The sequence below is a fragment of the Oryctolagus cuniculus genome, chromosome 20 (assembly GCF_964237555.1).
Source record: "Oryctolagus cuniculus chromosome 20, mOryCun1.1, whole genome shotgun sequence".
Taxonomy (NCBI): Eukaryota; Metazoa; Chordata; class Mammalia; order Lagomorpha; family Leporidae; genus Oryctolagus; species Oryctolagus cuniculus.
In genome coordinates this window covers 48,443,701-48,459,750 of record NC_091451.1, presented here as the reverse complement: position 1 = coordinate 48,459,750, position 16,050 = coordinate 48,443,701, and the positions used below count along the sequence as shown (strand labels likewise).

Genomic DNA, 16,050 nt, shown 5'->3' with positions numbered 1-16,050 from the left:
AACTTACCTCCGTCACGCCGATGGAGTGTGGGAGTCTGGGGTCCCCCAAATCCCGGACGTGCCCCCAAATGTAGGACCCCAAAAGTGGTGTCCTCTTGTGACGATCCCAGAAACACAGACTCCAGACCAGACGATGCAATAGAACAGGAGGTAATTTTATTTCATTTGCGCAAATGGACCCTCTACTGCTGCAAGCAGCGAGCAAGAGAGAGGAGCCCCGAGAAGCTATCTCACACAGCTTTTAAGGGGCAAAACCACAAAATTAACATACCATAGGGTGGCATAAGTTTATTGGGTAACTACAAGGGGAGGAGGTCGTCGAGGAGGAGGAGAAACGGGGGGGGGCTATGTGCCCTACGTGCCTCACGGTTTCTTTGTTAAGCTTGAACAAGCACAGGGGAGGGGGCTTAGGTGCATACCAGGATGTTCTGTTGCCCTTATCTCTGGGTAGTAGCCCTTATCTCTGGGTAGTAGCTATCTGCTTTCTCTGTGAACTTAGTTTACTCCCCATTTCCCAGGACTGTTTTATTAAGGCCATTTTTTATGGCGGCTCTTGGCTCCTTTCAAGTTGATCTGTGACCATTTCTACAACACACAGATTCCAATAGCACACTACACCCCACTACCATGTACAGTGTTCTGTGTTCAGGAACAGTTTTAAACTAAGGCAATGAATGAATAAGGGAACAAAACATAGTTAACCTTAAAAAATCCACTTGCAGTCCTTCATCTGTTTAAATATGGGTGGCAGGCATCAGGACAAAATTGGCTAAGTTCCCACTAGGGTCACCCATATTCCCATGAGAGAACTGCTGAGCCCAGCCACACGGCTTCCCACACTTTTTTTCTGATAATGCATCATGGGAAACTTTAGATGACGCTAAGAGCAAATGAGCCCCTACCACGGACCTGGGAAACACAGACACAGTTTTGGGCTCCAGGTTTTAGAAAGGCTAAGTCCTAGATGTTGTAGGCACTTGGGATATTTGGGGCTGTCAACACAAAGGCAGAAATTTACCATTGTCATCTTTCTGTCCATCTATACATTTCGGTTTCTCTCCCACCTTCTCTCTCTGTCACTGTTCCAATGTCATTCAAATAGTTAATAATGATCTAATGGTTATTTGAAAAATGAATGACATGATATTGCTAACACTGGATATTAAATGTACACACATATTAAAATGAAGGAAGGTAATTACCTTCCACAGTTAATGTAAAATTTCACTTGATCTGAATCCAAATATAGATATCATACTATTCTCCCAGGACACCCACTCCTGCCCTATGCCCTGTCCTATGTGAGGCATCTGACCCCATGACTGGTTAAATAGCAGCAGCACATGCAAATAGAGCCTCCCTCTGCCCGTGAAACCAGCCCAGCCCTCACCCTGCAGCTCTGGCACAGGAGCTCCAGTCCCAGGACTCCCAGGTGTCCACTCAGTGATCGCACTCAACAGACGCTCACCATGGAGACTGGGCTGCGCTGGCTTCTCCTGGTCGCTGTGCTCAAAGGTAATGATGGGGAACGCGGGGCACTGAGTCTGGGAGAGGACATGAGTGAGAGACACAGAGAGGGTGAGTGACAGCTTCCTGACCATGTCGTCTGTGTTCGCAGGTGTCCAGTGTCAGGAGCAGCTGGTGCAGTCCCGGGGAGGCCTGGTCCAGGATGGGGGATCCCTGAAACTCTCCTGCAAAGCCTCTGGGTTCGACCTCAGTAGCTATGCAATGTGCTGGGTTCGCAAGGCTCCAGGGATGGGGCTGGAGTGGAATGGAGAAATTAATCCTAATGGTGGTAGCACATGGTATGCGAGCAGGGTAAATGGCCGATTCACCGTCTCCAGAAACAACGTCAAGAGCCCGCTGGATCTGCAAATGAGCAGTCTGACAGCCGCGGACACGTCCCTCTATTACTGTGCAAGAGACACAGTGAGGACCCTCAGGCTGAGCCCAGACACAAACCACCCTGCAGGGGCGCGCGGCTCCACCAGGGGGCGCACAAGACGCACTGAGCAGACTCAGACCCATTCCCAGATGCAGTGGGAGGTGAATCCCTGGTCCTCCTGAGGAAATTGGGGTTTGTGGTCCTGTAACTATTTCTTATGTTCCAGTTCTGCATGGATGATTCTGTCCCTAACACCGATCACTGAGCAGAAGTTTTGGTATCACGGGAAGACGTCACATGAAGAAAATGGAGTCGTTTCTGGAGGAATGAATGACATCTCTGGGGCCCCAGCATCTGAGACCTGAGGGAGCTCTGGGCACCCGGGGAGGCTTTTCCAGCCCGAGTCACAGAAGAGCTCTCCATGGTATTCTCTGATGACGTCATCGGGCACCCTGCTGAGAGCCCAGGGGCAGTGTAGAGCCGGTCAGGGGCTATGAATGCTGCAGTGTTTCACATCCATGCCCTCCCCTCCTGCACAGCTGGGCCCTGAGGGGTGAGATGACCCCGTGGTCCTGGTCCTGGGGCTCCCGTGTGCATTCTCTACAGCTGTGCCCTCGTATCCCTTTCACTTCTTCACCCTGAACTCACAGGTTGAGGTCCACGTGGTCCAAACCACAGGTCAGGGATTAACCTGCAGCTCAGGGGTGGCTCAGGCTGTGGCTCCTAGAACTCCTGCTTGCTCTTCCTCACTCACGTCTCCTGGGATCCCCGGACCTGCTCTCATTTGCAAGCAGAGGTGGCCGTTGGTAGTGCAAGGGGTCAGACTCATGGAAAACACTGGGTGTGGAGAGGTCTTGTTCCCCACACTCTGCTGGCCTTGTCTCCATCTCAGGGAGACCAGCAAGTGGGACAGCCCAGTGAAGTCTGCACTAGAGTCCAGGTGGTTCTGGACTGTGTCCCTGTGAGCCCACCAATGATCCAACCCTGGAGCTGCATCCCTGCTGCATCTTGAAGGGCCTGCCCCAGAGACTGTGTGTCCAGAGACCCCGACTCCTTCCTCCAGGGACTGCCCGCACCTGTTCTCAGCCATGCTCCTCCTTCTGTGGAAGCAAAAATGTCCTTGCAACTCTCAACTTTATCATCATCAGGAATGAACAAATTTTCTGCTCTTCACCAGGATAACTGTATCAACCCCATGTGTTTACAAAATGTCTCCTGCAAAAATGCAATTGTTCTCTCGTGTAGTATTTTTACAGAAACTGAAGCAATTCACTCAGCTGATGTAGAAATGACTAAATCTGAGTGGTTCTGTCTAAATTTGGAGACAATGAAGAGTCTCTGTTTCAGGTGGGAACAGATGAGTGGCTAGTATGTCGCTATGCACCTGGTTTTTTTTCCCATGTTGGTTCCATAATGTAGTACCCCAGAGGGGAGGTGTGTGGAGCTCACAGCTGTAGAGGCTTACGTCCAGGATCAGACAGTGAGAATGTTGTGCCATCAGGCATCCTAATATTGTGAACATCCTACAGTGTTCAGGCATCCTAATATTGGTAACAGGGATGGGAGGGACCCCATCCCCACACAGGACGTCAGACGAGACCAGGGCTCACTCTAGCAGCACTGTGCTCTATGCAGAACCTGAGGACCCAAGAGATCTACTGTGATCTCCTCCATAGCAGATTCCCCAGAAATGAACAAATCCCACTAGGCCTCACTCGCAGAGCTCCCCTACTTCTCCCACGGTCACCCTGGAATCACTCCAAAACACACACACCTTTGAGGACACACTCTGCCACAGGCAGAGGAGGGAGGTTTCCTTCCACATGCATTGTAGGCCTGATGACTCAGAACCTGTTGTTCAGGATGAAGCCAGTAAAACAGGTATTTTGAGACTTTAGAAGACTCAGGGCCAGTTTTAAACACAGCACATACAGAGAGTCCTTTTGTTCCTTTGGGATACAGGCTACTGATCATACGTTCTGTATGAAAATAGTTACTTCCATGTGTGTGTAGGCTGCTCACTTCTCATCGGTCCACTTGCAGTAGAGAAGCTCTGTAGTTTATGCAGCATCATCTGAAAAGGTTTTCTTACGTTGCCTGAACTCTGGAGATCTAAAAGGGAAATCATGGACAGACCACTATCACGGAGATTCTGCCCTATATTTCCTTCTAGTAGTTGTACAATGGACTTTGCATCTGATGTCAGATCCTGGTTATTCCATGCTTTCCATGTAAACATCCAGACAGTGCACCCCCTGCCAGTGCTGTTACGTTGGGGCCATGCTCAGCACTGATGCTGTGAGGACAAACCACATCCACCCTCACAGGCTCCTCCCAGCATTCCGTGTGGTCCTGTTCAGGGCACTGGAGACCTCAGCTTCCTCCATGAGGCCCTGACGTTGTATCTACTCATGGTGGGAGTTTTCACTGGATGCACTCCCAAGAGACAATATCATTCCACGTCTCCCAGGCACCTGTGCTAGTTTTACTCAGTGATGGTCAGTGTGGGGTTTGCCAGGGACAAGGACACCTGATCAGACCTCCTGACTCAGTGTTCTCCTGCAGGTAGTGGGGCCCCAGCTGTGTGGCCCTTCCACCTGTCCTTACCCTCCTGCAGAGGAAGATCCCACCCCTCCACCAGGTCCTCTCCCTCCTGCTGCTGGACCCTGTCCCCAATGTCACTTCCCCACTTGCCATGGTTCTCCTCCCCAGTCCTCAGCTTTGGGGGTGGACCCATCCCCTGAAGATGCAGACTTCTGTGTCTTGGGGGATCAGTGTTGGCACAGTGTCTGGGGTGGACTCTGCTCATTAACATTTTCTACAGGATTCCACCAGGACATTGGTCATGATGGTTTCCTCCTGCAGGTGAATCACTTTCCTATTCAGTGGACATAGAGAAGCAGGGTCTGGGGTATTGAGGCTGAGGATGCTGTTCCTGCAGAGCCATGAGCAGAGCCATCACTGCTTGGTGTGCATGTGTGGTCTCTCCAACTGAGCAGCTGAAGGCTGTATGTTAGGTGGAACTTACCCTCCATACTTGAAGCACAGAGCCTCCCATCATGCATGTGGGGACCTTACCACCCAGTGATCCCATTGATAGGGGCTTTAGGGAGGGGAAAATACCATGAGGGTTGCTGCCTGCAATGAAGGGAATACGAACCTTAGAGAGACCCTCCCATACATTTGTGGTTCCTGGGGCTGCAGGAACAGGAATCTGGTATTGGGTGCCAGAGTCACATGTAAGACCCTTGCACTCCCTTGGGGGAGGTGCATATCTTAAACAATGCAACTTTCATTTTATTATTTACCTTATATCCATGAAATTTGATAACAGAGTTAAGATTAATGTGCTGCACATTTTCCAAAATATAATATACTTACTCTAATTTGTTTCAATTTTAGTATTATCAGATTTTCAGATATTTTTGTTAAAAACTAATAAACCCTCATTCACCTGTGCCCTACAGGATCTGGAAACTCAGGGCCTTCGACTTCTGCCCCTGGAAACCTACATGATGCTCAGCGCTGACTGGATGAAATCTGTTGTGAAGGAGCCCAAAGGGGCTCAGGCCTCTATGTGACTGGAGGAGGTGGGCCAGGGCAGGGTGACACAGGGGCAGTGGACAGCACCGTGGAATGTGATATTTGTTCTTGGCATAGTTGTGATGAGGAGTGAGAGAGGCACAGGTGAGGCGCATCACACTCACCACACACTTTGAACATGTGGGGCTGCCTCTGTATCTATCACAGCTCAACAGCATTGGGAAGCAAATTGCCCAGCAGAGAAAGTGTGAAGAACAGACAGACAGACACCAGCACGTGGAACACCACACTCAGATGCACCTGCATGAAACCTGGTCCCCTGTACATCTCTCTGTCAAAAACAGAATCCAGCAAAAGTGCTCCATGTTCATGAGCTAACTGTTGTGAATGAGGTCACTGTAGTTGGAGATGGGACTGCAAATGTCTAGACATGGTGCCCTCAGATCGCTTGGACACATCCCTCAGACTTCATATTCCCTGTAAGCAACAGAAGGATTTGGCATTTTTTAAAAAAGATGTATTTTATTTACTTTATTTATTTAAGTGACAGAGTTACAGAGAGGTAGAGACACACAGAGAGAGGTCTTCCATCCGCTGGTTCACTCCCCAGTTGGCCACAATGTCCAAAAATGTTCCGATCCAAAGGCAAGGGCCAGGAGCTTCTTGGGGTCTCCCACGTAAGTGCAGGGGCCCAAAGACTTCTACTGCTTCCCAGGCCATAGCAGAGAGAGCTGGATGGGAAGAGGAGCAGCCAGGACTAGACCAGCGCTCATTTGAGATGCCGGCGCTTCAGGCCAGGGCTTTCACCCAATGTGCCACACACCAGCTAAAGTATGAGACTGGTGAACTTTTGGGGTGGGAGTTCACAGACTGGCACTTTTTTGTCCATAACTGATATTTCATTGGTGTTAATATCCAGCACACAGGTGTTTTGATGTGTACTCAATTCTTAACACACACACACTAAAACCTAAAAAGCCATGAATTGCTTTTTTTGAAAAAAAAAATTTATTTCAATGACATTCCACTTCAAATTTGGAAGAAACACATTCATGGGCCAGTATCTTCAAAGATTGCTCTTAATAAATCCTACCCAGTCACAATTTAACATAGTATACATGAAAAACTCACTATTTCAACCTTTCATAGCACATTAACAAAATCATTAGGAAAACTGGACAACCACAACTGATGATGGCTGTTAGGTGGAGCGGAAAGTCCTGTGTGAGGAACAGAGGTGTAGAGTGTGGAGGTGCCTCCTACCAGACTAGAGCCCCTGGACACAGCACAGCCTGTCTGTGATTCCTTCAGTAACTGTGCACGTGTTCAAGGGAGTTATCCCTCATGCCAGTATCACATTTCTGTGCTTGTGCAGACACAACACAGGGGCAGGCACTGTTGTGCAGTGAGCTGAGCCCTTGTTGGGAGCCCACATCCTGTGTTGGAGTGATGGCTCAAGAACCAGCCTCTCCACCTCAGGCCCTCCTTCCTGCTTTTGAAAAAGTAAAGGTGGGGCCAGTGCTGGGGCATAGTATGTTACAGACCAAATCTGCAGTACTGGCATCCCACATGTGCACCGGTTCAAGTCCCAGCTGCTCTACTTCCAATCCAGCTCCCTGCTACAGCCAGGGAAAGCAGTAGAAGACAGCCCAAGTCCTTGGTTCCTTGTACCCGCATGGGGATCTGGAAGAAGATCCTGGCTCCTGGCTTCCAAGCTGCTAAGCTCTAGCTGTTGTGACTAATTGGAAGGGGAACCAGAGGATAGACGATTGTGCGCGCTCTCTCTCTCTCTCTGCCTCTAGTTCTCTCTGTGTGTGTAACTTTGACTTTCAAATAAATAAATAAATGTTCAAAATATAAATTAAGGGCCCGAGCCAGGGCTCACTTGGCTAATCCTCTGCCTTAAGTGCTGGCATCCCATACGGGTGCTAAGTTCTAGTCCCAGTTGCTCCTCTTCCAGTCCAGCTCTCTGCTATGGCCCAGGAGGGCAGTGAGGGATGGCCCAAGTGCTTAGGCCCCTGCACCCGCATGGGAGACCAGGAAGAAGCACTTGGCTCCTCGCTTTGGATCAGAACAGCTCTGGCTGTAGCTGCCATTTGGGGAGGGAACCAGTGGAAGGAAGACCTTTCTCTCTGTGTCTCTCTCACTGTCTATAACTCTATAAAACTGCCATATATATATATATATATATATATATATATATAAATATTTAAAAAGGTGAACGAAATGCTTTTCTGCCCATAATCTCACAACAAACTTCATGTCCCATGGAATTAATCAGCTACTTAAGACGCCAGACACCCACGTCTGCCCTGGGCCCTGTCCTGTCTGAGGCATCTGACACCATGCCTGCTATATAGCAGCAGCACATGCAGATAGGGCCTCCCTCTGCCCATGAAAAGCTGCCCAGCCCTCATCCTGTAGCTCTGGCACAGGAGCTCCAGCCCCAGGACTCCCAGGTGTCCACTCAGTGAGCGCACTCAACACAGACGCTCACCATGGAGACTGGGCTGCGCTGGCTTCTCCTGGTCGCTGTGCTCAAAGGTAATGATGGGGAATGCGGGGCACTGAGTCTGGGAGAGGACGTGAGTGAGAGACACAGAGAGGGTTAGTGACAGTGTCCTGACCAGGACGTCTGTGTTTGCAGGTGTCCAGTATCAGGAGCAGCTGGAGGAGTCCGGGGGAGGCCTGGTCCAGGATGGGGGATCCCTGAAACTCTCCTGCAAAGCCTCTGGGTTAGACTTCAGTAGCTACAGCATGAGCTGGGTCCACCAGGCTCCAGGGAAGGTCCCGGAGTGGATCGCATATGTTTATCCTGGTAGTGGTGGCAGGGCCGATTCACAACCTCCAGCGACAACGCCCAGAACACGGTGTCTCAGCAGATGAACCATCTTACATAGGATGACACGGCCACCTATTACTGTGTGGGAGACACAGTGAGGGGCTCTCAGCCTGAGCCCAGACACAAACCTCCTTGAGGGGCACATTGCTCCACCAGGGGGCGCACAAGACGCACTGAGCACAGATTCTGGTCATGAGCAGGTGCAGAGAAACCAAGCCCTGGTTCCCTGTCAGGGAATTGGGGTTTCCGCTCTTGTAACAGTTTTGAGAGAAGAATTCTACTTTTATGACTCTGTCCCTGCCACTGACTTCACTGACCTGGAGATGTCTGATATGACAGGAAGAAGTCCTATATGAACAGTTTCATGTTCGTGAACGATGACAGTGGTCACCAGGATCAGACATGTGGGACTATCTGAGGACCTTGTGAGTGTTGTCCAGTCTGACACAGGATGCGTTCTCAAGGCCCAGCCGGCTTTAGGACAATTTTAGTTTTCCATTCAAACCCAGAGAGAGTCAAGCCAGAGACTTTTTTTTTTTAACTTCAATTATTTCAGTCATCCCTCTTCCTATCAAAATGAGCATGTAAGCAAATAGCACCAGCAGTCTTATTTTAAGCTGTTGTTGTTCCACATTCACTTTCTAAAGACTTACGCCCAAACTCCTTTTTACCTTTAATTCTAAAACCGTTTGTGGTCCCTAAGGTGAACGTCACAGCACTCAGGAATGTACTTGCAGCTCAGCTGTGTCTCAGGCTGAGCTTCTGCAGGCACCTGGGAAGCCTACAGAGACTTCCTCATCCTCTAGGTCCTGGGACCCTCCGGGGGGCTCCCTGCCAGAACTCAGGAGGAAAATGCACTGGACATCAGCAGTGAAGGACATCACTGAATGGAAAGCATTGGGTGTGCACTTCTAGCTGATCTGGTTTTCTCCAGTGTCGTGAGACCCCCTGCACCTGCTGTGATTCAGGGAGAGCAGAAAGTGGGGCACACAGTGGCTGTGCACTCTGGGGCTGGAGTCCACATCACGGGGAGCTGTGTCTGTGGCTCCAGCATGATGCCCAGTGTCCTGAGGCTGAATCACAGCTGCAGGAAGAGCCAGTCCCAGAGACCATGTGTCCAGAGTCCCTGCTCTTCACTCCATGTCTATGCTGACTGGGGTCATCAATGCATTTGGAGACTTCCATCAGTATTAGAGAGGGAGACACCCAGGCTGCATATCAGAGTGCTGGACAGAGCCCATTACACTCCTCCCCATACTTGTAACTGATAGTACACCCTGGAGGACAGTAGATGATGGATCCATTATGAGGTCCCGTCACCAAGGTGGGAACGTTGATACAGCTTCATACTCCTTCATAAGTTTCCAGCTTCCATATTTTGAGTACAATGGCCTAATTTATCATCTCAATAAAACATTGGCAAACACAATGCCAGTATTCAGAGAACTGATCTGCAGTTGGGCATTTTTGTTAATCTTTACATATGTGTTTTTTGAATAATACCTGTACTCATTGAATTTGTATTCCTTAAAAAACCACGTGGGATTTATCCCTGGTATGCAAGGATGGTTCAATATTTGCAAATCAATCAATGTGATACACCACACTAACAAACTACAGAAGAAAAATCATATGATTATCTCAATAGATGCAGAGAAAGCATTCAATAAAATACAACACCCCTTCATGATGAAAAATCTAACCAAATTGGGTATAGAAGGAACATTCCTCAATACAATCAAAACAACTTATAAAAAACCCACAGCCAGTATCCTATTGAATGGAGGAATGTTGGAAGCAGTTCCACTGAGATCCGGTACCAGACACGGATGCCCACTCTCACTACTGCTATTCAATATAGTTCTGGAAGTTTTAGCCAGAGCTACTGGGCAAGAAAAAGAAATTAAAATGATACAAATGGGGAAGGAAGAACTCAAACTATCCGTCTTTGCAGATGGTATGATTCTTTATTTAGGGGATCCAAAGAACTCTACTAAGAGACTATTGGAACTCATAGAAGAGTTTGGCAAAGTAGTAGGTTATAAAATCAATGCACAAAAACCAACAGACTTGGCCGGCACTGCGGCTAACTAGGCTAATCCTCCGCCTTGCGGCACTGGCACACAGGGTTCTAGTCCCGGTCGGGGCGCCTGATTCTGTCCAGGTTGCTCCTCTTCCAAGCCAGCCCTCTGCTGTGGCCAGGGAGTGCAGTGGAGGATGGCCCAAGTGCTTGTGCACTGCACCCCATGGAAGACCAGGATAAGCACCTGGCTCCTGCCATCGGATTAGCGCGGTGCACTGGCTGCAGCGCGCTGTCCACAGCAGCCATTGGAGGGTGAACCAACGGCAAAAGGAAGACCTTTCTCTCTGTCTCTCTCTCTCACGGTCGACTCTGCCTATCAAAAAAAAAAGCCTTTGTATACACAGGCAATGCCACGGCTGAGAAAGAACTTCTAAGATCAATCCCATTCACAATAGCTACAAACCAATCAAACACCTTGGAATACACTTAACCAAGGTTGTTAAAGACCTCTACAATGAGAATTACAAAATATTAAAGAAAGAAATAGAAGAGGATACCAAAAAATGAAAAAATCTTCCATGCTCATGGATTGGAAGAATAAATATCATCAAAATGTCCATTCTCCCAAAAGCAATTTATAGATTCAATGCAATACCAATCAAAATACCAAGACATTCTTCGCAAATCTGTAAAAAAATGATGCAGAAATTCATATGGAGGCACAGGAGACCTCGAATAGCTAAAGTAACACTGTACAACAAAAACAAAGCTGGAAGCATCACAATACCAGATTTCAAGACATACTACAGGGCAGTTATAATCAAAACAGCATGGCACTGGTACAGAAACAGATGGATAGACCAATGGAACAAAATAGAAACACCAGAAATCAACCCAAACATCTACAGCCAACTTATATTTGACCAAGGATCTAAAACCAATTCCCAGAGCAAGGACATCTATTCAATAAATGGTGCTGGGAAAACTGGATTTCCATGTGCAGAAGTATGAAGCAGGACCCCTACCTTACACCTTACAAAAAACCCACTCAAACTGGATTAAATATCTAAATCTACGACCTGACACCATCAAGTTATTAGAGAACATTGGAGAAACCCTGCAAGATATACGCACGGGCACAGTCTTCTTGGAAAAGACCTGAGAGGCACAGGCTGTCAGAGCCAAAATTAACAACTGGGATTACATCAAGTTGAGAAGTTTCTGTACTGAAAAAAAAAAGGAAAGTGAAGAGGCAACCAACAGAATGGGAAAAAATATTTGCCAACTGTGCAACAGATAAATGGTTAATAACCAGAATCTACAAAGAGATCAAGAAACTCCACAAAAACAAAACAAACAACCCACTTAAGAGATGGGCCAAGGACCTCAATAGACATTTTTCAAAAGAGGAAATGCCAATGGCCAACAGACACATGAAAAAATGTTCAGGATCACTAGCCATCAGGGAAATGCAAATCAAAACCACAATGAGGTTTCAACTCACTCCGGATAGAATCCTCACATACAGAAATCTACCAACAACAGATGCTGGCGAGGTTGTGGGGAAAAATGGACACTAACCCACTGTTGGTGGGAATGCAAACTAGTAAAGCCACTATGGAAGTCAGTTTGGAGATTCCTCAGAAACCTGAATATAACCCTACCATACAACCCAGCCATCCCACTCCTTGGAATTCACCCAGAGGAAATTAAATTGGCAAATAAAAGAGCTGTCTGCACCTCAATGTTTATTGCAGCTCAATTCACAATAGCTAAGACCTGGAACCAACCTAAATGCCCATCAACAGTAGACTGGATAAAGAAATTATGGGACATGTACTCTTTAGAATACAATACAGCAGTAAAAAACAATGAAATCCGGTCATTTGTAACAAAATGGAGGGATCTGGAAAAGATCGTGCTGAATGAAATAAGCCAGTTCCAAAAGCACAAATATCATATGTTCTCCCTGATCGGTGATGACTAACCAAGCACCAAAAAGGGAACCTGTTGAAGTGAAATGGACACTATGAGAAACAGCGACTTGATCAGCCCTTGTCCTGACTGTCGAGGAACAACTTAATATTTTATCCCTTTTAGTATTTTTTTTGTTCTACTAATACTATTGGTTGACGTCTTTAATTAACACACAATTATTCTTAGGTGTTTAAATTTGATTGAAAAGTGATCCCTGTTAAATATGAGAGTGGGAATAAGAGAGGGAGGAGAAGTACAGTTTGGCACATGCTCAATCAGACTTGCATCAAACGGTAGATTTAGAAACGTGCCAGGGGATTCTAATTCAATCCGATCAAGGTGGCATGTACCAATGCCATCTCATTAGTCAAAGTGATCAGTTTTAGTTCATAATTTATCATAATGATAGGATTGGGATTTAAAGGGATCACATATACAAGACTAGTGTCTGCTACTACTAACTGATAGAATTATAAAGGGGAGAATGACTTAACATGGGAAGTGGGATACACAGCAGACTCATAGAATGTCAGATGTCCTGAACAGCACTCTGGCCTCAGAATCAGCCCTTTAGGCATTCGGATATGGGTAAAAAGCCCATAAGAGTGTTTCAGGCATGGAAAGCCAAGACACTCTAGCAAAAAAATGACCTAAATGAAAGATCTCTGTGAGTGAGATCCCAGCGGAAAAAAAAATAGGCCATCAAAGAAAGACGTACCTTTCTCTGAAGGGAGGAGAGAACTTCCACTTTGACTATGACCTTGTCTAAATAAGATCAGAGTTGGAGAACTCAAAAGGCTTCTATAGCCTTGGCAACTCGTGAGAAGAGCCTAGGGTGATTACTAACGCCATAAACAAGAGTGTCAGTTGTTAAGTCAATAACAGGAGTCACTGTGCACTTAACTCCCCATGTAGTATCTCTGTCCTTAATGTGTTGTACAATGTGAATTAATGCTATAACGAGTACTGAAACCGTACTTTACACTTTGTGTTTCTGTGTGAGTGTAAACTGTTGAAATCTTTGCTTAATATATACTAAACTGATCTTCAGTATATAAAGAGAATTGAAAATGAATCTTGTTGTGAAAGGGATGGGAGAGGGAACCGTTCGACCCAGCCATCCCACTCCTTGGAATTTACCCAAAGGAGTTTAAATTGGCAAACAAAAAAAAGAGGTCTGCACCCTAATGTTTATCGCAGCACAATTCACAATAGCCAAGACCTGGAACCAACCTGAATGCCCATCAACGGTAGACTGGATAAAGAAATTATGGGATATGTATTCTTTAGAATACTATACCGCAGTAAGAAACAACGAAATCCAGTCATTTGCAACAAAATGGAGGAAACTGGAACACATCATGCTGAGTGAAGTAAGCCAGTCCCAAAGGGACAAATACCATATGTTCTCCCTGATCGGTGACAACTGACTGAACACCAAAAAGGAAACCTCCTGAAGTGAAATGGACACTATGAGAAATGGTGACTTGATCAGCATAGCCCTGACTGTTAATGAACAACTTAATACATTATCCCTCTTAGTATTTTTTTTGTCTGTTCTACTTAATATGACTGGTTTAATTCTGTAATTATCACACAGTTATACTTAAGTGTTGAAATTTAACTGAAATGTAATCACTGTTAAACATAAGAATGGGAATAAGAGAGGGAAGAGATGTACAATTTGGGACATGCTGAAGCTGACCTGACCCAAATGGTAGAGTTAGAAACATACCAGGGGATTCCAATTCAATCCCATCAAGGTGGCATGTACCAATGCCATCTCACTATTCCAAGTGATCAATTTCAGTTCACAATCGATCATAATGAAAGGACTATGAGTCAAAGGGAGCACATAAACAAGTCTAGTACCTGCTAATACTAACCGATAGAATAAATAAAGGGGAGAGTGATCCAGCATGGGAAGCAAGATACTCAGCAGACTCATAGAATGGCAGATGTCCTAAACAGCACTCTGGCCTCAGAATCAGCCCTAAAGGCATTCGGATCTGGCTGAAAAGCCCATGAGAGTATTTCAGGCATGGAAAGCCAAGACACTCTGGCAAAAAAAAAGGCCTAAATGAAAGATCTCTGTGAGTGAGATCCCAATGGAAAGAACAGGTTTTCAAAGAAGGAGGTACCTTTCTCTGAAGGGAGGAGAGAACCTCCACTTTGAGTATGACTTTGTCTAAACAAGATAAGAGTCGGAGAACTCAAAAGGCTTCCATAGCCTTGGAAACTCATGACTGGAGCATAGGGAGATTACTGATGCCATAAACAGGAGTGTCAATTTGCTAAGTCAACAACAGGAGTCACTGTACACTTACTCCACATGTAGGATCTCTGTCCTTAATGTGCTGTTCATTGAGATTTAATGCTATAACGAGTGCTCAAACAGTATATTTCACTTTGTGTTTCTATGGGGGTGCAAACTGTTTAAATCTTTACTTAATGTATACTAAAATGATCTTCTGTAAAAGAAAAAAGAAAGAAATTATCAATTCCCAACTTGTCTCTCACTGGGATTAAACATGACAATAGGTCTGATCTGATTTCATCATCATTTAAAAAATCATCTATTATTTTTCACTTTATGTTTCAGTGTGGGAGCAAACTGTTGAAATCCTTACTTAATGTATACTAAGCTGATCTTCTGTATATTAAGATAATCAAAAATGAATCTTGATGTGAATGGAAGGGGAGAGGGAGTGGGAAAGGGGAGGGTTGCGGGTGGGAGGGACGGTATGGGTGGGAAGCCATTGTAATCCATAAGTCGTACTTTGGAAATTTATATTCATTAAATAAAAGTTAAAGAAAATAAAGAAACAGAAAAAAAAGTGGATGGGAGAGGGAGCAGGAGATGGGAGGGTTGCGGGAGGGAGGGAAATTATGAGGGGGAAAAGCCACTGTGATCCAAAAGCAGTACTTTGGAAATTTATATTTAATAAATAAAAGTTAAAAAATAAATTTAAAAAATAAAAAAAGATTAAATTTTTTAAATAATATTGTTACATGGACATCATGCATGCTGTTCCTAAATTTCCTCCAAGGTTTTAAAAGATTTGTTGAAACCGCACGTGCAATTTTTTTAGAAAAGATTTATTTATTTACTGAAACTCAGTGTTACACAGAGAGAGGGAAAGACACAGAGACAAGTTTTTCCATCTGCTGGTTCATCTCCCAGATGACAGTGACACCAGGAGACAGGAGTTTCTTCGGGGTCTCCCACGTGGGTGCAGGGGCCAAATACTAGGACCATGCTTTTCTGCTCTCCCGGGTGCATCAGCAAGAGACGATTGGAAGTGCCGCAGCTGGAACAGGAACACACAGCACTATGGGATGCAGGCATCACAGGCAGTGGATTCACCTGCTGCACCACAGTGATGCTTTCTCCATTTCTGCGCATTTGTTCTCAGTGTACAAATGCAGCACCGATGTTTCATAAATGGCACCTAGTGGTGGAGTATATTATTATCCATCATTTCATGCATGGGCTCTCAGCCCTGAGCTTGGCAGTTTGTTTTTGTTAGAACTTCCCTCTTCATGATATTCACTCGCTGCCACCCAGACCTAGTGCCCACATCAGGGAACACACAACCTCAACTTCTTATCCTGCATGTGAGCTTCCACACATGAGACACAAGAGGCACCCGTTATTCTTGCTCTGACGGATGTCACTAGGCACAAAGACCTGTATCAAATCAAAGATGTCCTGAAAACATAACTGTACAGAATCATGGAAAGAATCATATGTTCTGTGTCGTTACCTGTGCTACTAAA

The 16,050-nt window shown here is 46.0% G+C and overlaps 1 protein-coding gene and 2 gene segments (V, D, J or C); all 3 read left to right on the top strand.

Annotated features, from left to right (window-relative positions):
* Window positions 1-16,050, top strand: part of LOC103346896 (immunoglobulin heavy variable 3-23-like) — a 504,788-nt gene that overhangs the window by 232,287 nt on the left and 256,451 nt on the right.
* LOC100353328 (immunoglobulin heavy variable 3-11) overlaps window positions 1-16,050 on the top strand; it is a 215,931-nt gene that overhangs the window by 83,600 nt on the left and 116,281 nt on the right. The gene's annotated exons all lie outside the window — the stretch shown is intronic.
* Window positions 1,470-5,466, top strand: LOC138847320 (immunoglobulin heavy variable 3-23-like). The segment is given in 3 exon segments: window positions 1,470-1,515; window positions 1,619-2,046; window positions 5,353-5,466. Coding segments are annotated over 3 exon segments (588 nt in total).